We start from the raw sequence: 20,571 nt of genomic DNA, 5'->3' as shown, positions 1-20,571 counted from the left end.
TGGCTAAGGGTAGGGTGAACTCGCTGAGGTATCGATAAAATTGCGTTTTAAGTCAGCCCTAGTTCCACCCCTAATTCGATTGAGCTCCAATTGGACAGATTCTCCCGCTCGATTTTAATTTAATAAGCAAATATAAACAAATACTCTCCAAATGTTTGTGCCCGAAACGGAGGATATGCTGCCCAGGCTAGCGCCCAGACCGAGTGCAGCAGTGCCCATGGGCCACACCAATGAAATAATAGGGCCCACCGTACCGGAGGTGTCCATATTGTTTGGTCAGCCGCCACAGGATCCGCAGATGCAGGCGCAGCAGTCACATCAGGAGTCATCCCCTCGTGCTGCACCCACCTTTGCGTCCTGGAAAAAGCAAATGCTGCCCAGGGTCAACTTTTCGCCCATTTTGGCCACGGAACTGGGACCGCGCACCGCTCCAAGCAGCAATAGCCCGTGCTCCTCGAAGGAATACCTGGTGATGCCCCGGGATCGCCACCACGCAAGCGATGCGCAGCAGACTACCAATCAATTAAACTGCAATGCTGGGGGGTATAATGCCGAACCCAAGCCACAGGTCTATCAATCCAGGCGCTTGTCCAGCTCGTCCAACGCTGATGTCCTCACCATTTGTGCTGGCACACAGACAGATCCCTTCAACCCATCTCCTCCGCGAAACTCACTGCCACAGGTCGTCTACTCCGACATCGACGTTAGCAACCTGGCCAATAAGAGTGACCTGTCGGCCCTGGTATCCCTTGTGGAGTCCATGCGCCATGAGCAACAACAGCTTAGGAATCTCTGCGAGCTGATTTTGCAGCAACAGCAGCCAGCGAAACCCGAAGGCATCTCAAAAGCCAGCAGCACCACTGCCAGCCAGTGTGATATTTTGACTACCAATAATGGTAGGTAAAGCGAAAGAGTATGCAAAGAACCCGATAAAAATTCTCCTTAGCAGGTAGACGCTTATCTCCGATTATTCAGGATTACATAGCAGAGGAGGAGGAACCACTTCCCTCGCCACAGGCTCGAGTGATTCCGCAATTTCCGTCTCCTCGTCCAAATCCACCAATAGCCCAATCTACGGGGTACCGGGCCATTACGCCTCAGGCTAAGCGGATCCCTCAACTGGCCAAGCCAAACACTGAGAAGAGCTTGGTGATGAACGAGCTGGCGCTGAAGTATTTGCGCCAACCCGTTGATGAGCTGATGAAGGAGATGCGCCTGGGGGCCTCGCCAAAGTCCCCTAATCCTGAGCCACTGCGTCAGATCGACAACATCAGCCACTCGCAGAGTCCCAACGACATTTCCAATGCATCGTACAAGTATCTCAAGAAATACCGCCTGCTGCCCGAGGAGCAACTGGAGCAAGTGAGTCCCCAATCTCCTAGGGCCTCTTCGCCACATATTCAACTGGATTTGGAGAATATCAGGAACCAGCCGAAGCTCTTGTGAAAGCAAGGTTCGATTTGTTATTTATGCATATGTCTATTTGCGATTTAAGTGGAAATATATTTCAATACACGGAATAACGTTGACACTCTGGTAATCCCAGCCTACACTAACGAAGGTAACCACACTTTGTATACAAAACACAAAAGACATTGATATCTGAAGACACAATAAGAATATACGATTAGTGAGCTTGGCTACGATCCGGCGACGGTGCTTTAGCGCAAAACCAACTGCAGCTCGGATGCGGATTGCAGGAGAACCTTCAGTCCCTGCATAAAGCCGGCGCACTGCGCAAAGTCCGTTCCGAAGGCAATTCGCGTGTGGATTTCTAGTGCATTGGCATAGTCGGATATTTGAATGTACTGTACTATTTGATTCAGATATTGCACCGTTGTGGGAGTTAGCTGAAATGAAAGTAAGTCACATAAGCGAATGCAATTGAATCGATCTAAAGCAGATGCTCACCTTTCCATCTCTTAGGCAATCGTAGAGATTTTCGAGCCTCTTTACAACATCGACAAACTTCCGTTTTGTGCGCTAAAAATGAAAGAAAATTTAAAATAAAATCAAGAGATAATGCAATAGTCGAGTTCCCCGACTATTAGTTCCTGAGATCGAGGCGTTCATACGGACGGACAGACAGACTGACATGGCCAGTTCGACTTGGCTATTGATCCTGATCAAGAATATATTTACTGTATATGGTCGGAAACGCTTCTGCCTGTTACTCACTTTTCAACACATATAGTATACCCTTTTACTCTTTGAGTAATGGGTATAATAAGTTAGCTAATATGTCTATATTTATTTATTGATTCATTATTATTATTGACTCACCGGATCATTGGTTGCGCCCAAGCAGCGGTTCTTCAGCTCCTCCAGCACTGTCTGCAAGTATATGTACTCCTCGGGAAGCGGGGCCTTCTCCTTGGGAGGCTCCGGTTGGCGCTGTTGCTGGATGGGTGCTGGCTGCTCAGTATAGCCAATGGTTTGCTGCTGCCCCTGCCAGTTCTGCTGTTGGAGTCCTCCCTGGTTCGAAATCGCAGAGGGTGGCTGCTGAGGCTGGAGATATGATTGCTGCTGGGGATTGTTGTTAAAGGCACCCGGGTTGTAGTACGTATTGGGCACTCCTCCAGGTGGTGGTGCGTGCTAGAAGAAGTATAAATTTGTAATGTACTTCCTTAGCACAAATCTAGAAAGTGGATTCTACCTGATATTGAGAGGGGTCGACATAACCGTTCTGGTTTTGATTCGGGTCGACTGGGAACAGGGGATGAAAGATTGCAGCACTTGGTTCAACGACCGGCTTAGGCTTAGGCTGGTAAAGAAGCAAACATTGAAAAATTATCTTAATATTTATATTTTTTATGACAAGTACATACCGCTCGCGAAGATTTCAGTGCAGGAGGATCGTTCCAGCCAGGTGGTGGTGTGGGATTGCGTTGCACATTCTGGATGATCGGTGGCGCAGCTGGCGGTGGCATTGCCTCAATGGGGTTTACACCGGGCAGGAACTGATTCTGCTGACCTGGCATGAATGACGACGGGTTGTAAGGTTGGGCAGCCGCAATCGGATTCGTGTTGAACTCCTTGCTGTTGTAGGTTGGCACGCTAACTGGCTGGGGTACGGGACCAGACACTCCTCCGCTGCCAAATGGGACCGCTGATGGAACGTGTGCCGGCACTGGATTGTATGGCAGGCCGTAGGAACTGGTTGGAGCTGCTACAGATGGATCTAAAACGTATTTGGAGCGGCCGGAAAGACCCGATCCGCCGGACGATGATGCGCCTCCTGCTTGCGGTGGACCACCTGAAGAGCTGGCGTTGCTGAGTGGGCGCGGTGGTTGGGCCAAAGGCTCTGGTTTCACAGGCTGCGGATTGAAGATCTGCGGCGGTGGCAGCTGGGCTCCTGGGTATGCTGTTTGTAATGGAGGCACTTGCGTTGGCCAGCTGGGCTGTGCATACTGATTGGGCGTCTGGCCGTAGGGCATGGCAACCGATGGCTGTGGCTGCGAGAAAGATCCCCGATTGCGCTGCTGTTGGTAGCTAAGGGGAGCGGCAGCGACTGCTGCTGGCTGGGAGTAGTCCAGGTTGACAGCGTTATTTATCCGTTCTCGCAGGCTCTGGAGAACATCGCTTTCGCTAGCTGCTCCTCCTCCCAAGGTGGTAATGTACTGCAGGGCTGCAGTAAGAGCACCCTGGGACGCAAGAAGACCGCCGTACTCAGTTAGGAAGCCAGCAAAGCGACCTGCCAGGTCCACGGATATGCCTTGCTGCTCCAACGACTTGCACATCAGCATCACCATCTCAGCTAAGTCCTGCAACTCTGCGGTGTTGGGCTTGTAGCCGGGGTTCTGCTGCTCCAGCCGCTTTAACTGGTACCAGGCGGTGACAAGTTTGTCGATGCTGCCGGCGCAAATGTAGCAGAGCATGGCATTGCGCGTAAACTCGGCGCTTGAAGCGCACTCACTTAAGAGGCGATCGCCCAGTCGTTCGCAGATGTCCACCACCTTGCGTTCGCTGTGCTTGAGGGCGGCCACCAGGGCTTCCTTCCACGAGTCTACAGTGCATCTGTTAACAAAGTCCAGCCAGTCACGGGATACCAATGCGGAGATCACTTGCGAAAGCTCGTTCTTCTGCTGCAGCAGGTAGCGTGTTTGAGTGCGGGTTAGAGTCTCTATGCCAGCAGTTGAGGCGATAATAAGGGCTTCAGGAATGCGCTGGGCTTCCAGACAAAGCTCCACGGCAGCATCTACATTGCCTGTGAGTATTGCCTCGGCAATCATGCTATCAGAGTCTGCAAAGCATACAAATTCGATATTTAACAAATGGTTACAAGCCAATGTAGAACTATTTTGTTCAAAAGCTTTTATGATATTTATGTTTAGATAGAGTTATCAAATTAAGTGGACATATATGTATTACTTACGATCTCCGCTGGGAATCTTGAATTGCGGCCTTGGTGGAGCGGCGAAGTCGTTGTGATTTTGTGAGTCGATTGCATTTACATCAAACTTGTTGTCTTGCGTCTGCAGGGTAAGAAAAAAACAATTGTATAAGAATACATTTTAAATGGTTGCCAGAAAAGCTGCCATGAATTTGTTGGCTTCGATTAAGAGCCTTGAATGTAAGCTCTTACCGAATTATCGGTGCTATAGTTTGTACTCTGATCACACTCAACCTCAGAAGAGTCGCTCTACGGCATGGCATGGCATAGCATGAGTTATGTTATCGGATAGAAATATACAGAGCAAGATGAATATACGTGGAAGATTTCAATTTTACGCAATGCTGCTCGTTTTTCGGTTTTTACTGATAAGACATGCTCTATCGAGTACTTACATGGGTCAGTGTCGAAATGCGGGTCGTCAGAGTATCCACATCCGAATGCGAGTTCCCATCTGTTTCCTTGATATACTTGTTGAACTTGCTATCGATGTCGTCTTTGTTGTAGCCTTAAAAAATAATTAAAAATCTTAACATATGTTGCCGAGTACGCATATAGTGGACCTACCCAAGAGGTTCAGCATTTCCTCCTTGGGATTAAGCTCGAAGTTCGCCTTGATAAAGTACCAGATGTAGCGTCCGTGCTGATCAGGTGTCTCGTCGGCCCGCTGCCGACAGTAATCCAAATAGTTAGCATCGACCAGAGAACGTTCCAAGGCATTGGCCCGTTCCACAAGGGCAGATTCGGTGGTTAGCTGTTGGACCTTGACCGTTTTCGAGGTTCCATTAAAACTGACCAACTTGCCACCAAACTAAAAACGGAAAAGGTGATTTGTTTAATAGGTTAGAAAACTTGTTGACGTTAACTCACTCCAAAGGCAACGCCACAGGGACGCTTCATCCACTTGGGAGCGTGGGCCAGGTCATGGTAAACCACTTGCGTGGCCTGCTGCGGAATTGGCTCCTGGGAAAATTGATCCATGCCCGGAAAAGAGTCGGCAATCTTGTTGGCAGTTTGGACTAGGTGGTGAGTGCCTCCATGTAGAGAATAAATAGAAACTGCTCCCTCCAAGCTGGCGCTTGCTATCAGAGCCGGATTGCGTGGACAGAACTGCACATCGGAGTACCAGGAGGCAGTGGTAGCAACCTCAGATAGGATTTCTCCCTCTGGAATCTTGGTATTGGGGTTCCAGCAATAAATGCGGTTGTCTTTGCCACACGAAACCATCAGATCGTTGTCTTGCAGGCACCACGACATTCCCAGTACTCCGCGCTCATGAATCTGGTATGTCTTAGCTGGAGCCGTGGCATAACGCAGATCCCACAGCTGCACCACCGGCGCCTGGTCGTCCTCGGAAGCCAGCCAAACCTGCGTCGCCGCCTCCGGATGCCACTCAATAGCGTGCCACCTCACTCGCGACTGCGAGTCCGAGAGCTTGATGATCTGTTGACTTTTACGCAGATCCCAAATCACGCAGCGCGTGCTGAACACGGAGGCCAGAATGTGCTGCACCTGCCTGTTCCACGCAACGTTCTTTACGTCCTCTAGCGGCTGTGTCTTGGCGCCGGGGCTCATGCTAGTTTCCGGGTTGTTGAGGTCCCAGATTAGGATTTCCGATTCGGAGGCGCATGATGCCAGCAAGTTGTTCTGGAAGGGATTGAAGTCCAACCCGCTAACGGCGCCTGTGTGCTTGTCCTGGCGTTTCAGCAGCGGATCTTCCTTGCCGGCGAGCAACTTGTCGGCTGAGTATATGTTGATTTGTCCCGCCTCGCAACCGCCCACAATTAGTCCACTTGGGTGAGGTCCCACGGGGCTCCAGATAAGTTTTTGGAACCTGCGGGAGGAAAAGCGTGTTTTGTAAAGGACTCTTGGTACTGAAACTTCCACAAAACTCACTTGTACTGGCTGGAAACACTGGCCCTCAGCTCCAGATCGTATGTGGCATCGCTAAAGTTCGGGGAGTACAACTCTAGAGTGGAATTGACATTGGAATCAAATTGTTGGGCGGCGGTACCGGCAGCCAAGAGAATCTGCTGCTGCTGCGCCGGCGACCAGGCAATGTTCACCGTCTTCTGCAGTTCCTTGATCTTCATCTTGCAATGGCCCTTCGTGCTGCACGTGCGAATAAAGTAAAAAACACAAATATTATCGTTGGTTAAACCTCAGAACGAAATTGTGTCACGTCCAATTGGAGTAAGCCCCGTCATCACTTTTTCCCATTGGTCTCCTCATTGCAGCTGTGACCCAGTACTGTTCGCCGGAATTTAACTATTCTTAATTATGCTAATTGCGCAACTTACACACAATTGTTAAAGCAATTTGTACTCGCTTGCGCTGTACCGAGATTTTTAGATCTTATATTTAACTGGAAACGTTAATATTTTTAAGAACCGTAGGAACGGCCAGTGTGACCGTGCTCTGACAACGTAATATACCATTGGGTACGCATTAAAATACCAAATAGGTGCAGGCAAATTATACTGTCAACTCAACTGTGCAATTTCAAAAGTTGTTTTTTTGATCAGTTTTATAAATTATGATGCCAATTGATCATTCAAGATTATTTAAACAAAATTTATCCATAAGCTTTTATTATGAATTAGTTGAGCGCGTTAAGTTTCCTCTAAACTCAGCGGACTATGTCAATGTATCTTCAACAAATAACTAAGAACTAAGCCAAACAGAAAATTGTTCCACATTTTTTAATTTCATCTTATACCTATTTATTTTGCATCGAATTTTTGTATTCGTAAGTTATTATTATTAATATTTATTTAGAACTCATTTTAAAATGTTCAGATCACGTATTAACTTTTAGAAAAGACTCGAATGTAGATCTCTTTATTTTAAGTAGTTTTCATAAATATTAGCTATATATAATACGCATGATTAGCATTCACTCATTTAGCAGACGAAATAGCCGCCACACGTTGTTCCACCTTGGCCACCTTGTTGTTGATGGTCTCCAGATTCTGGGCGAAAGTTTCCTGTACGGAATGTAAGAGCTCCTTGTTGTTCACCAGGCTAGTCGTAATGGTTCCCTGTTTTTGCTCAATCTCTGCGATGATCTTGGCGAAGTTGTTTGCTAAAAGGCCATTTGATTAATTACATAAACGAGCACTAGCTGAAATAAAAATGCTTACCATATTTATGAAGGGCTTCGAGAGCCTGCATGCGTTCGATGACGTGCGGCAGTATTTCCACCACGGGCTCGGTGCGCTTGGCGATGTCGTACAATTCCGTGATCTTCTGATCTCGTTTTGCGTCCTGGGCACTGCCGCTGGACTTCTCGGCGATGGCATCCATCTTGCCAGCCAGCGAGGTCAGGCGCTGCTCGATAGTGTCCAGTTTATCAGGCTGTATCAGGGCCGCCTTGGTGCTGAGATGACGCACGGCCTCTAGTACATTGGTGGTGTTGGTGGCGGCGGTAAGCCGGCTCAGCTTGTCAGGCTGGGCACCCACTACCTTCTCCAGCTGCGAAAGTCGTTGCTCTAGGCTCGCCACGCGGGCGGTGGCCGCCAGATCGGTGCCAGGCGTGGGTATGGCCGTGAGAACACCGGACTGCTTGAACTCCTCCACCTGGCTGATGAGAGCTTTCACCTGCTTACTGCCAGGCGTCTGCTCCTTGCCCAGCACTTGCTCCAGTTTCAGCGACTCCAGTACTTTTCGGGCCGTGCTGATAACAGTGGCCACTGCGTCGTACGACTGCTTTTCCTCGTCGGCTACCTTGCGGTCCACCTGCAGGGCGGCAACCTCGTTCAGAAGTTCGTTCATCTCGATCTGCAGGCGTTGGCACTTCTGCACTGGAGTCTCCTTCTCACCCTGGCCGACCAGCTCGTAGTCGCTGGACCCGCGGGCATCGTATCCTCTGCACGTTCGGCGTCCAATGCGATCAGTGAAGTCCACACTCCCTTCGAGCGTTGCTCCGCTGAATCGCTTGTGGGCGATGCTCGGAGAGATATGCAGTCGCTCGATGGATTCATTCTCCGGTTCCTCTTCGTAATAGTCGGATGTATCAGGCTCCGGGTCATCGGGAGTTTCGTACACATCCGGCTGGTCATAAGCCTAAAAAACACATAGTAAGTAAATGGGCAAAAACGAAAGCTCAAACGTCACTGCAATGGTGCGGAATTCCGACTTACTATTCCCGGAAGGTTTTGGAATTTGGGATCGGCCATTATTGTGGGCACTTCGATGGTGGTGTCCGGAATCCTTGGGCAACGAAATAGTTCTAAACCTTGCAAAAATCCTTTTTTTTAACAAGCAATTCAATCTGATGTCATAAAAAAAGTGACCGTGCACGATTACCGTACAAATGCCATAGTGCACCTTTTATTGGAATGGGAATTCCAATAAATGTCGGTACTTATTTGTAACGGTCAATATGAGCTTAGAATAAGAAGTCTTTAAAAGAAGGTTATTTTAGTATAGTAAAAATTTTAATTGAGCGATTGTATTTTATACTTCAATATAATAATTGAAAAAAATGTATTTTGTTCTAGAGGCAAACATTTTTAAAAATATGTAAAAGCCTAATGTGCAATTTGAAGCCCTTTTTTTTGCGAGCACGGCGTAAATTAAAAATGCTGTCATCTGCAGTAATGAATTATTGAGTTCCAAAAAATCCAACTGGAAATCTGAGGAAGGTACATTCTTCGTCTGGTATTTTATAGTCCAGCTAGGATAGCAAATCTTTACGGTCATACTGTACCTAGCACAGATACTAAGTTAGTCAACACTATAGTTTTCGGGTAGTTTGCGGGCAAAGTGAGTGGGCGGTGGGAGTTGCTACTAGGTTGTGCTAAACTTAAATTTTGCATTCGAAAACAATAGAATAATGTCTTGTTCAGAATATGGGTTGCACAGATACGATGATCTGCCGCTGGAGGTGAGTATATAATGTGAACGGACTGCCGCGGTCCCGTGACCAATCTATCATATCGAGCGTATCTATATCTACATATCCATATACCTGTTAGGGCAGTCAGCTGATTTTGTTTTTTCTGTTCTGCCTCCAGATTGTTTTGAAGATTTTTAGCTATCTGGGCTATTCGGACCTACAAGCGGCAGGATCAACCTGCCAGAGGTGGCATGCGGCCCTGGATCAGACGGAGTTTAACATGCGGACGCGAGTCTGCTTTTCTAAGGTGGTGCTATCGGACCAATTGAGTCCTGGATTGGATTTGATGCGCTGTGAGCGACGTTTTCAGCACTTCCTGTTTGAAGACGTGACATTGGGACAAGTGAAGGAATTGATGCGCTTTATGGGCAGGACCGCTCAATCCCTGGCTCTGGACAATGTGGATTTAAACGACAAACAGTTCTACGGCATGTTGGGCGTTTTGCCCCATCTCCACTCGCTGTCGCTAAAGCGCTGTCTGCCTTTGTTCATGTCCGGCTCTTTCCTGGACTCTTACAACAATTCCTGTCCTGACCTAAACGACTTAGCAAGTAACCTGGCCGGCATCAAGGAGCTGACCCTCTGCGAGAACCAGTACCTCACTGATGCCATTCTTATGCGTCTCACATCTTTCATGCCTAGTCTGGAGGCGATCAACATGTCCGGCTGTCACATAGCCTTTCACAATGCCATTCATCGCAGATTTTACCCTGCTACCAGCTCCTCTGATCACGTTTTGCCCAGCGAATCTGTGCTCACTTTCAAGTTTATTCTCACCATTCTGCACCTGCAGCGTTGTACTCTCCGCGTGCTGAATTTTAGCCACACTCTGATAGGTCAGGCTTTGTTGTCCCTCTGCGACCTCAATCTCAAGCTCCAACGCCTCTATTTGGCCGGATGCAGGCAGCTTAATTGCACCACAATCCGAAACTTTCTAGCCTCCCAGCCCCAGTTGTGTGCCCTTGATTTGTCGGCCACAATGTGTGTGAACGATGAGAATCTGGCCGCCCTGGTACAAACTAATCCGCAGCTGGAGCAATTGAAGGTGAACGGATGCCTGAGCATAACAAATGCTGGTGCCATCCACTTGGCCAAGCTGAAGCGTCTCAAAAGTCTGGACATTTCAAACTGTGACAACTTGACAAGCAGCGGCATCATTGAAGGTATCGCTTGTGAGGAGAACCCAGTAATGCAGGAGCTGAACGTGTCCTACTTACAAATCTGCGAGGAATGCATCAAGGCTATTGCCAGTAATTTACGGTGTCTGCGATCACTGCACTTGAATCACTGTGTCAATGGAGCCACCGATGAGGCTATCCAGTCGGTCATCGGCCAGCTGCGTTGGCTGCGCGAGCTCTCACTAGAGCACTGCAGTGGGGTAAGACAGAAAATTGCGGTATATATAGATCCTCCCTTGTAAAACGCTCTTATTTCCATATAGTTAACCGATGCAGCCCTCACAGGTATAAACATATCCAAGCTGGAACTGAGTCGCAAGCAGTCTGGCTCGCAGGTGTCGACGATGGACAACTTCTACCCGCCATACCCTAACACGCTGGTGGAACGAGACAGCCTTGCGGGTTCCCTGCAGTCGATCAAGATTTCGCTCAGAAGCAAGGCCGAGGATGAGATTGTTCGTGATGCCCGACGAAAGCAGGCCATGCTGGCCGCCTACGAAATGAATCTGATACGCGAGGATGATTTCGAGGGTCACAACATTCAGCAGTTGCGTGGATTGCGATCGTTAAACTTGCGCGGCTGCAATAAGATCAGCGATGTATCCTTGAAATATGGGCTGAAGCACATCGAACTGAGGCGCCTAATGCTCTCCAACTGCCAGCAGATTTCGCTGCTGGGTATGGAGGCAATGGTCAGCAGTTGTCCATCTATTGAGGAGCTCGATCTATCCGACTGCTACAACATTACGGACAAGACCATCCAGGTGGTAACGGCTAAGTTGCCCCGCCTAAAGGCTTTGCATATCAGCGGGTGCAGCCAGTTGACGGAGCACACGCTGGACGCCATTATCACGAACTGTAGCTGCCTGCAGACGCTGTCAATCTACCGATGCCGGAGCATGTACACAGACTTGGAGGAGAGACTGTCGGGCGTGAAGACGTTGCGCAACCTTAACATGGACAATCTGACAAGCATCGACAATGCCGAGTTTTTCCGTCTGAAGAAACGACTCGATTACTGATACTTTGCCGCGATCTTTATTGTCTTGATGCTGTACTACTTTCAGCTGTACAACTTCCGCTAGTCAATCGCCCCAGCCGTTGGAACAACACAGATATATTTATTTTTACCTATCAGCCCCTGCAGCTGGGCTATAGCTGTGAAAGCTTTAGTCAAATATACATATATACAGCAGATATAGATATATATGCATATATATACACTTAAATTTACCCTAACCGCACATGTTAAAACAAGTCTCGATTGTAATGTAATTAAATTTTCATACGTAACGTTTGTCCACATTCAACTGTGATTTTTCTGTAAGGTACGAATCGTATGAAAAGTGTACACGATTGTAAATTGATGCCTAATCGGTTGCCTAAATTAAAGTTGTTTTCTACTGTTGAGTATTAAATTTGATTTAGTTCGTTAGTAGTTGTAAAGTTGAAAATTTGTTACTTCAGTTTAAGTGAACAACAAAAAAATTAAGTTTTCGAAAATACAATTGTGGTTATTGTAACAAGTCACTGTCACTTCTTATAAGCTTTATACGATAAAATCGTTAGTGAGAGAAATGACCTTGAATGATTAATGTATTTGTAAATAAAAACATATAAAATAACTAAGAACTTTTATAAATGTCTAGTTAATCGTACAGATAGTTAAATTTATATTTGAAGAACAAAATTCAATGTAGAAACTAAATATATATTAATCGAATGACTGTTTTTACAATATGGAATCGACTAACCAGCTTTGATATTTGGGACTTCACTTAAATTCAAATGTAATTTAATATTCACCCATAACAAAGTTTGTTCTTCTTGACGATCTAATAAAGAATAAATAAAATATCGAAGACCAATGTTCGTTCAAAATGAATAGATTTATTTCAAAATGAGTTAAGAACATTTGTTTTTATACGTGCTAGAATCGTCATCAATATTTTAGTTTGGAAACAGGTCGTACTCCTACGTACATAAAAACGATTGTGTAGGATATTGCTTAAAATACATTGCTAAAGTTGACTAGGTAAAAATGTTGTCCAATTACCGATACAAAAGTGGATCCCGAGAGTCCTTGGACCGTCCAGTGCCAGTGTGATTGTGCCCAGAAAGCAGACGCAGCAAATCGTCCTTTAACCGCCGCCGCCTCCGCCAGAAAGCTCATCCTCGTATTGTTTGCGGAAGCAGTCTCCCACTGGAAAGAAGTCCCAGCTGCGTTGCTGGTACATGTTCCACACGTACGTCTCCTGGCCGGTATACTCCGTGTCCGGCTTGTTAATCAAATGCATCAGGAAGAACATGTAGTTGGCTAGGTTGTGTTCCTTCTGGACGTGCGTGTCGAAGCCGTGCGGTACTATGTCAAAGAAGTCCTTGCCCATCCCGCAGATGAAACAGTTGGACTCCATGTTGTCCTTCACCGACTCCAATTGGTCACGCAGCTCGCCGAAGGCGTCGATGATCAGACCCTGGATAATGGCCAGCAGGATAATGATCACGAAGAAAAAGAACGTGATGTCGAAGATGATGCGATAGACCTCGTAGTCGTCTCCATCTGGGTCCCCGATCTCGTCGCCTATTCCACCTCCCGCTCGCACACCCTTGTACAAATGGAACACAAAGCAGGTTAACATGTCGTGGCACTTCTTGTCCACCTCCTCGTCCTCTTCTTGGATGTAGAACTTCCTGAAGAAGTTGAAAGCAATCACAGTGTAGATGTATACTATGATGGTGAGCAGCATCACAGTCAGCACCAGTTGCTTGCCGTTGTGGGTTACAGACTGCAGAATGGTGCGGAGGGTCTTGAAGCCCACGGCCACATCGAGCAGATGGGCGGCGAAGAAGAAGTTGTTGAAGTTACCCATAACCGAGAAGCTGAAGTACCACAGCGAGTAGAGGAAGGCGTTGTCCGTGAAGGTAACGCCAGCCTTCCAGACCTGATAGCGCCAGTCGATGTTCATGATGTACTTAAAGATGCCTGTTTCCTCGCTCTCCTGAGCCGCGAATGTGCTCTTCTCCATGCCCAGCAGATTGGAGATCGAGTCAAAGTCGTAGGTCTCGCTGTACTTTTGGCGCACCTTCTTCTTCACGAACTTGTCCCAGTAGTTAACCGGGAAACTTTTCGCAGAAATAACAAGCTTGTCCCAGTGCGACTTGAAGTCGTCATCCTCCGGCTGCTCCGCAATGAACAATCCCTCGAACTCCAGGCGACGGGCAATCTCCTTCTCCCGCTTGAAAATGGCCAGTGGAACCTTGAGATGGTAGTACGCAATCAACATGGCCAGAGAGACAAGTGAGTGGAGGCATGCCGCAATGCGGAGAACGTGTTCCATGTAGAAGAAGTCTTCGTCCACGTGCACAAGTTCCGGTATTTCGTCCTCCATTTCGCCATCGCCCGATCCACCGTCCCCAGATCCCCCAAAGCCGGAGCCCGTGATGTCCGCACCTCCTCCCGACCCCGAGCCCAAAATGAGCTCCTCTTCGGCAGAGCTGTCCGCTTCTTCGGTAAACGAGGTGACTTTGTAGAAAAGCAGCATAAAGTTAATGCTGAAAGCCAGCACCAAGGCAACATACTTAAGGTTGTAGAAGTTCCTGGCAAGGAAGCTAACGGCCCGATGGGTATACTGAGAGAAGTCGATCTGGTGGACGGCTGGAGTCTCCTGAGGCGCAGATGACGACTTCTTGGCTTCCGCCTCGATGGAGGCCATCGCGGCCTCCTGAGCCTTTTGTGCCTCCTGTCGCTCCTGTGCCGCCTTCTTTGCAGCCTCTCCACCCAGGAGATCCACAATGGAAATGGGCTCCTGGTGCGGTTCACCTTCAACCAATTCTCCGCTGGGAGCTGCTCCGTCCTCGGGACTGGATTCTCCGCCCTCCTCCATCGAGGAATTCGCTGGAGACTCGTGCACCACCACCTTGTACATGCCGTTCTCCTCTTTGTTGATGTCCAGACCAAAGGCTTGCACTGTGCCCGGCGGTTCTTCCAGTGGCAATGGTGGTAGTGCTCTTCCAAACGTTTCCTCCTCCACCACCGGTTCCTCCTCCTGCTCCGGGGCAGGTCCTCGCATCAGGTTCAGTAGGATTCCGAATATGTAACGCACCACGCAGAAGTGCGCGTATCCGGTATAGTAAAATATATAAAAGATGATCTTAAAAAAGCCGACAATAAGTTCTGGTATGGATTTGGTCTGCATCACGCCGATCTGGTGCTTGATGTTCGCCGGACTAAGCATGTGCACTCCGAACTTGAGTCCTTCCTTGACAGCGGTAATGGTGCGGCGGATGGGATCACGAGCAGCTCGCTCCTCCTCTTCCTCGCTCATGTAGGAACTATAGGCAGTATCCCGCTTCACATTGCCACCGCCATCATCGGTGGCCATCAGCCCCGACGCGTGGGTCATCTCAAAGATGGCATCCTCACAGAAGTTCACAAAGGCCTCAAGTTTCTCCTTGTCGCCACCCTCGGTGACGATGGAATAGAAGAAGGCACGTTTGGACTCGCGAATCTGGGGCTTCTCCCATTGCTCGATGTTCGAGTCCTTGATCTCGAAGTACACTCGCTCGATGCGCTTGGAGCTGCCGAGAATCTCGATGCGACCCAGGAAGGGCTCGAAGTAGTTGAGCACCGAGCCGGCGGTCTCCAGGAAGCGCGCCAGGCGTGGTTCGTTTGGCATGTGTTCGCTAAGGTTGGTTAGGAGCACAGCCAGGTTGAAACCGATCTCCTTTGATGGTTCGTGGAAGTGCTCCACGAAGGCCCGATAATCGATCTTGCCCTCGTGGTTGCGCTCGCAGCAGGCCAAAAGGAAATCCATTTCTTCCCTGTAAAACGGAGCGTCATAATCTGTGATACTCTGCGATTGGCAATACTTTATATTCACTTACGGTGTGTAGTTCTTGGATTGCTCCATCTTTTCTCTAAAGTCTTTGGGGGTCACCCAACCCTCGTTCTTCATATCCACTTCATGGAAGCTGGGTGATTCAATAAGGTCGGCGAGCTTCAGGAACATGTCAAAGTACTTAAGAATCAGCTCCACGTTGCTGGCGGATTCCACCAGCGTATCCACCATCTGTTTTCCAATAGTGCCTGTTAATTCGGACATTAATATGCATTAGTCATTCATAGTTGGTAAGCCAATTCCTATACCGTTAACAACATTTCCTTCCAGCATGGAGAGCATCATGGTGATCATGTCCTTTTGTAGATTGAGCAGTTCCTTAAGCAAATCAACTTGGCTGGAGTGCTTCGACAGTTTGTCTTGCATGTGGGAGAACAGGAAGAGGAACCCACCCACTGCATCCCACAACCTCGAGTGTGCCAAGGCCTGCTGGTTAAGGGTGCAAGGACCCTGGATGACCTCAGTGAGGGTGTTGAATACTTGGCTAGCCACTTCGATGGCCTTGAAGAAGTTGGCCTTTCCAGCGGGATCGATGATCTCTTTGCTCGAGTAGTGCCAGTAGAAGTCCATGATGGACTCTTGCAGACGCAGCAAATAATCCACAGTGCAGATGACCACGTTTACGGTGGTGGTGTTACCGGCCTGGGTCCTCAAGTAGTTTTGCCATTCTGTAAGGGACGAGTTAGAGGATCATGCGTTTTCAACTCTCTTATCTCCTAAAACTCACCCAAATTGTGACCCTCACAGGTCAGCTGGATGAACCGGAACAGCGCACAGGTGAACTCCGCGTCGTGCATGTTTTTCTCGCCCGCGGCGCCCTCGGAACCTACACCAAGACCTGCACCCGCACTCGGAATATACTCTTTGTTCGTGTGACAAATTTGGGTGGATTGGTACAACGATAGCGGGAATCACGTACACGGGATTGGTGGGTTGGTGGTGGTAATGGCATGCGAGGCATGGTGGTGTTGGGTGGTTGGGAAATCAGTTGGAAGGAAGTAGACACAAATCAATAGACTAATCGAACTAAGAAGTATGCGAACAAAATAAACCGGGTGCGGCAACTTAAAGCTGGTGGAGGTGGGTGCGTAGGATCTCAGGGCGGATGGACTTACCCTCTGCTTTGGTGTTTCGCTCGAAGGCGTCCAGGTCCAGTACACTGCAGGAGTTCATCAGTCCGGCGATGGACGTAAAGAAGCCAACATCCTTCTTTTCCTTCAAGTGGTTCAGCATGCCCATTTGGATGTCGATGTTGCCACCGCGCAAAATGGCGATGCCGAGATTGAGTGTCGTCATTACCATCTCCGAAGGTATACCTTTGGAGGCGGAAATGTGCAACAGCACCATTTCGGCAACGCCACGATTGGAGAGACGTGCCTGATGGAAGAGCAGTTTCTGCTTCTCCATCTCTTGTTCCTGTTGAGGTATTAATGAATGGTTTTTAAGGCAAACATAATATATAGGAGACTGGGGCTTTAAGCTGGGTATAGGATATATAAAATTATAAAGCGATTGTTTACTTATTTCAGATGAAGAAATAGTTACCATTAACTGCCTCATCCGACACTGAGTCAGACATGTAGGGTTTTGGGGTATAAGCTGTTGTTAGCGGGGGTTTGTCAGTTGGAATCGACTTACATGAATGCTGGTGCCTTCGCCCTCTTCGCCTCCCTCACCGCCTTCCTCGTCGCCGCCCTCCTCCTCCTCCTTGCCCGTGGACTTCGCCGCGATCTGGGCATAGGACATGTATAGCAGATCCTCCTGGAGGGCACCGCTGCGTTCCGTCATCGCACCGCGACAGAATGTGGTAACCAATTGGGTTAGCGGATCTGGCTTGCTGTCCGTCTCCTCGCCCTCCTTTTTGGATTTCTCAGAGTCCTCGAACGTCTGCGTCAGGTCTTCGACCATCACCTCTTGGCCCACGTTCTCCTCCTGCAGCCATTGCTCGTAGTAGGATCGCGCGAAGATGTTGCAGGCACGGTGTCTGGATGGGATTGCGTTCAATAGTTAGTGATTTGTGCATAGATAGTTATAAATAGTTAGAAAAAACGCTTTGGCATGCATATGGTTAATCAAATCAAGTTAGAGAGCAACACAAAGTATAAATAAGAACTGATGCTGATCCTTGGGGTTGAAAATTAAAGAAACTTAAGAGACGATGAACCAATCGATGCGACTACGAGAACGAGTACCACCTGCTCATGCGATAAAGATGCTTGGCGCGTAAGCTTGAAATGACTGCCTGGCGACGCGCCACCGAGATCTTTGATCCCCACCGTTTGGATCTGTTCTTGGAGCTGGCTGCCTAAGGGATTCGGAATCGGATTGGCAAGTGGCAAGCAAGCGTGCGGCAAGTCCATAAAAATATACAATAATACAAATGACGTTTAGAACACGGCGCTCACATTAGTGCATTAGCTATTAGTGGGGATTCAGTATAAACAAGGGATCGGATTAGATTGATGCCATTGAAGACGATGATAAAATGGGCGTTAGGACAGATAAACTTATAGAACACTAGTATGGTTAGTTGGTTCCCACAGAGCTAATCAATCGGCAATCTGTAATCTGCAATCTGCAATCTGAAATCTGCAATCGGTAATAACCTGGGTAGAGAATGTAGCGATGTCTGACGGAAGCATGCGATTACGGCACGCTTCCTTTGGATCGACACAACGCTCCTGTAGACATTCTTGCTCTGCTGTTGTGGATGGTCGATCTGTAAATGTTTCGTTCACGGGACGGTCAGCATTTCAACAGTCAACAATTGTCGGGGTGGATGAAGAGTTGGCGATGTGGGTGCATGTCGATGTCGATGTTGGTGTTGATCATGTTGTTGATGTTTCGAGAGGAAAAGAAAGATCGAGTGATTAAGAGATTAAAGTTGAAAGATTTAAGTTGTTGCACAGACAAGCTCGTACAGTTTTAATAGAGATGAGTTACTCGAACTGATGGCATCAGGATTGTGCTTTTTGAAATATTAAAATTTTGACAGATCGAGATAGAGATTGGGATGCATCCATACATCCCATCCCGCCGAAGCGGAGTTGATCCGGCACTTACCATGTGCAGGCCAAACAGAACCTTGGCCATGGCCACTATGCGATCCACCGTCTCCTGAGTCTTGTCCTTGCCCTTCTCGTTGGAGTTCACATTGGCCTTCTCCAGCGCCTGTTCATCCACCGGTTCCTCCGTCTTACCCAGCTTTGAGTAAAGGTAATGCTGCCAGGACATCTCGTCAGAGGGGTCCAGCTTATCCGGCAGGGTCAACTGGTTGCGGGCGAACTCGATCACATCGTACTCGGGCATCTTCTTCAGATACCGATCTTTGCAATGCTGCACCAGTTCCTGCTCTCGACCCGCGAACAGGTTCAGTCCCACGGGCAGGAGGCGTTTCAGGCAGGCCACCATCAGACTGGCCTGCACCTCCTTGTCCTTGTCGCGCTTCTTGTCCCTGTTTTTCTTCTTCTTCTTGACTTTACCACCCACGGCTGGAGCGCCTTCCGAGATGGCCGACCTCCTGGTTGCAGTTGGCATGATCAGGGCCATATTGTCGATCTCATTAGCAGAGATGAAGTTCTGCTCCTCCTTAAGGAAGTACTGGCTTTTGGACCAGATATTGAAGATCTCCGCCACATGGTTGTAGAGCTCCTCGGCCTCTGGTATGTTGTCCTTCAGCCAGTGGTTTCGCTGCAGATCCACATACTTGATAAGCAGGGGGTAGAACGAGTATATGTCTCGCACTAGCAGATTCCAGTCCTCCTGCAGCTGCGTCTCCACCTGCGAAGTGTCGTCTGTGGCCGACTTGATGAATCCTCGCATGCTGTCCTCCTTGTGCAGCATGTTCTCAGTACGCTTCTTTACACGCTCCGCCAGCGGTAGGAACGGATCCTTGAGCAACTCCTCCGACGTATTGATGATGATCTGCTGTGTGTAGGCAGCAATACGAGTCATCCAAGGAGCATTATCATTGCCAATGTTCTTCTTGATCATTTTGAGCACATTTCGCAGCAACGGATTCATGTGATCGGCTGTGACCATGGTCACGTGGTTGCCGCTGGTGGGACTCACATTATCCGGTCCCTGTGACCACCAAAATGGTAGATAGGCACAGAGCAGCGGAAGAATAACGTCGATAATATGCGGCGCATCGTTGTACGTCTTGTCCGACTCCACAAACTGGTCTACCTCGGCGAGAATGGTCTCCAGATTTGGCATACAGCTCTCCATCTTGACCATAATGTCCTGCGCCTCCAGTGAGTGATCCGCAATACGGTTGAGCAGGGAGTACTGGTTGTGCTTGTTAAGGTGGGGCTCCAAAAAGGCCACCGGAAAGCAGGAACTGTAAGCTCCCAGACAGGATCCCAGAGCGGGTCTATGCCTCTCAATCTCGGTCTTAAGATACTTCCGATCATGCGTCAGCGTGCCATCGGTACCCAAATGATACAGAGCAGCCAGGATCTTGTAGGAAGCCACCTGGATCTCGTCGAGAAGCAAATCGCTGCCGTAATCGCAGGCTGCCAGGTGATCAAACATGGCAGTAAGTACGGGCAATACCACCTGATTTACATATCCCAACGATGTGGAGGTCTTCAGGTGAGTCCCTCTCAGGTGACTGTACTTGCCATCCTGTAGGTTAAGGATCGTGTTACCCAAGTCATCGGATGTCTGGTTGAAAAAGGTTAGCATGGAGGTGCGAATGAACTCGGGGCAATTCTTGGTCAGGGTGCGTGCATCGATGCCCTTAACCAGGACCTGGAGGCACCGTACTGTGATGCGGACATCCGGTCCAAATGCACTCAGTCGGTTGCGCAGTAGAGCGGCCAGTTTGCAGAAGATCGAGGCCACCATTTCCTTCTCCTTGAGCGAGGCTGCTCCAATATTATTGGTTGCCGTGGCAATGGCGATAAAGTAGTTCCGGTGCGTTGAGAAGTACTTCTCCATCAGGGGCAGCACCACCTTCGAGAAGAACTTGATGTCCCTGGTGGCCGTCTTGAAGGATGAGCGGCGACTGAACGTGGTCGATGGCTTCAGCAGTTTCATGTTGATGGTGGCCCGGTCCAGATACTGAATCAGCTTCTCCAGTAGGGAGTACGAGAAGCGCAGTTCAACTGCAGCCTGGGTGGCACCTCCCTCTTCCACAGCTCCTCCCTTTGATGGCCTAAAGTCAGGAAAATGTCAAGATGAATTCAGATGACTCTT

The 20,571-nt window shown here is 48.7% G+C and overlaps 5 protein-coding genes across 14 annotated transcripts in view; 2 read left to right on the top strand and 3 right to left on the bottom strand.

Moving 5' to 3' along the window:
• The first annotated feature begins 23 nt into the window (after window positions 1-23).
• Window positions 24-1,538, top strand: LOC120458668. Of its 2 annotated transcripts, none has more exons than XM_039646402.2 (2): window positions 24-896; window positions 950-1,538. In XM_039646402.2, the coding sequence occupies exons 1-2, from the start codon at window positions 152-154 to the stop codon at window positions 1,444-1,446; spliced, it is 1,242 nt and encodes a 413-aa protein (XP_039502336.1). In that variant the 5' UTR covers window positions 24-151; the 3' UTR covers window positions 1,447-1,538. The 2 variants fall into 2 exon arrangements, with proteins under 2 accessions (XP_039502336.1, XP_039502335.1); XM_039646401.2 differs by having other exon boundaries at window positions 31-896; window positions 947-1,538.
• LOC120458665 (protein transport protein Sec31A) lies at window positions 1,483-6,830 on the bottom strand. The gene is made up of 11 exons (XM_039646399.2): window positions 6,694-6,830; window positions 6,290-6,505; window positions 5,264-6,227; window positions 4,961-5,204; window positions 4,789-4,901; window positions 4,376-4,475; window positions 2,829-4,243; window positions 2,657-2,764; window positions 2,284-2,595; window positions 1,912-1,983; window positions 1,483-1,850 (listed from the first exon to the last, which is right to left on the bottom strand). Exons 2-11 carry the CDS (start codon window positions 6,484-6,486, stop codon window positions 1,662-1,664), a joined length of 3,714 nt encoding a protein of 1,237 aa, XP_039502333.1. The 5' UTR covers window positions 6,487-6,505; window positions 6,694-6,830; the 3' UTR covers window positions 1,483-1,661.
• A 370-nt stretch (window positions 6,831-7,200) lies between these two features.
• LOC120458405 (dynactin subunit 2) lies at window positions 7,201-8,697 on the bottom strand. The gene is made up of 3 exons (XM_039646034.2): window positions 8,536-8,697; window positions 7,537-8,458; window positions 7,201-7,478 (listed from the first exon to the last, which is right to left on the bottom strand). The coding sequence occupies exons 1-3, from the start codon at window positions 8,569-8,571 to the stop codon at window positions 7,294-7,296; spliced, it is 1,143 nt and encodes a 380-aa protein (XP_039501968.1). The 5' UTR covers window positions 8,572-8,697; the 3' UTR covers window positions 7,201-7,293.
• A 428-nt stretch (window positions 8,698-9,125) lies between these two features.
• LOC120444682 (F-box/LRR-repeat protein 2) lies at window positions 9,126-12,320 on the top strand. Its single transcript, XM_039624546.2, has 3 exons — window positions 9,126-9,281; window positions 9,412-10,671; window positions 10,735-12,320. The coding sequence occupies exons 1-3, from the start codon at window positions 9,231-9,233 to the stop codon at window positions 11,491-11,493; spliced, it is 2,070 nt and encodes a 689-aa protein (XP_039480480.1). The 5' UTR covers window positions 9,126-9,230; the 3' UTR covers window positions 11,494-12,320.
• A 158-nt stretch (window positions 12,321-12,478) lies between these two features.
• LOC120444631 (ryanodine receptor) overlaps window positions 12,479-20,571 on the bottom strand; it is a 28,464-nt gene continuing 20,371 nt past the window's right edge. For 7 of the 9 annotated variants that reach the window (XM_039624489.2, XM_044005894.1, XM_039624478.2 and 4 more), the window contains 8 exons: window positions 18,433-20,530; window positions 17,976-18,088; window positions 17,008-17,353; window positions 16,485-16,785; window positions 16,097-16,207; window positions 15,618-16,037; window positions 15,356-15,557; window positions 12,479-15,292 (listed from right to left, as the gene is read on the bottom strand). In XM_039624489.2, coding sequence (XP_039480423.1) covers window positions 12,613-15,292; window positions 15,356-15,557; window positions 15,618-16,037; window positions 16,097-16,207; window positions 16,485-16,785; window positions 17,008-17,353; window positions 17,976-18,088; window positions 18,433-20,530 — 6,271 coding nt within the window. In that variant the 3' untranslated portion in view covers window positions 12,479-12,612. The other 2 variants (XM_039624452.2, XM_039624534.2) reach the window with 2 other exon arrangements.

This window comes from Drosophila santomea, chromosome 2L (genome assembly GCF_016746245.2).
Source record: "Drosophila santomea strain STO CAGO 1482 chromosome 2L, Prin_Dsan_1.1, whole genome shotgun sequence".
In the NCBI taxonomy this organism is placed as follows: domain Eukaryota; kingdom Metazoa; phylum Arthropoda; class Insecta; order Diptera; family Drosophilidae; genus Drosophila; species Drosophila santomea.
This window is presented reverse-complemented; position numbering and strand designations above follow the sequence as displayed.

Coding starts and splice junctions, on each gene's coding strand:
- LOC120444682 (XM_039624546.2), top strand. CDS start 9,231: ATGTCTTGTTCAGAATATGGGTTGCACAGATACGATGATCTGCCGCTG. Junction 9,282..9,411: donor ACGATGATCTGCCGCTGGAG/GTGAGTATATAA, acceptor TTCTGCCTCCAG/ATTGTTTTGAAGATTTTTAG. Junction 10,672..10,734: donor CACTAGAGCACTGCAGTGGG/GTAAGACAGAAA, acceptor ATTTCCATATAG/TTAACCGATGCAGCCCTCAC.
- LOC120458668 (XM_039646401.2), top strand. CDS start 152: ATGTTTGTGCCCGAAACGGAGGATATGCTGCCCAGGCTAGCGCCCAGA. Junction 897..946: donor TATTTTGACTACCAATAATG/GTAGGTAAAGCG, acceptor AATTCTCCTTAG/CAGGTAGACGCTTATCTCCG.
- LOC120458665 (XM_039646399.2), bottom strand. CDS start 6,486: ATGAAGATCAAGGAACTGCAGAAGACGGTGAACATTGCCTGGTCGCCG. Junction 6,228..6,289: donor AGTGTTTCCAGCCAGTACAA/GTGAGTTTTGTG, acceptor TTCCTCCCGCAG/GTTCCAAAAACTTATCTGGA. Junction 2,596..2,656: donor TCGACCCCTCTCAATATCAG/GTAGAATCCACT, acceptor TACTTCTTCTAG/CACGCACCACCACCTGGAGG.
- LOC120458405 (XM_039646034.2), bottom strand. CDS start 8,571: ATGGCCGATCCCAAATTCCAAAACCTTCCGGGAATA. Junction 8,459..8,535: donor TCCAAAACCTTCCGGGAATA/GTAAGTCGGAAT, acceptor TGTGTTTTTTAG/GCTTATGACCAGCCGGATGT. Junction 7,479..7,536: donor CGAAGCCCTTCATAAATATG/GTAAGCATTTTT, acceptor ATGGCCTTTTAG/CAAACAACTTCGCCAAGATC.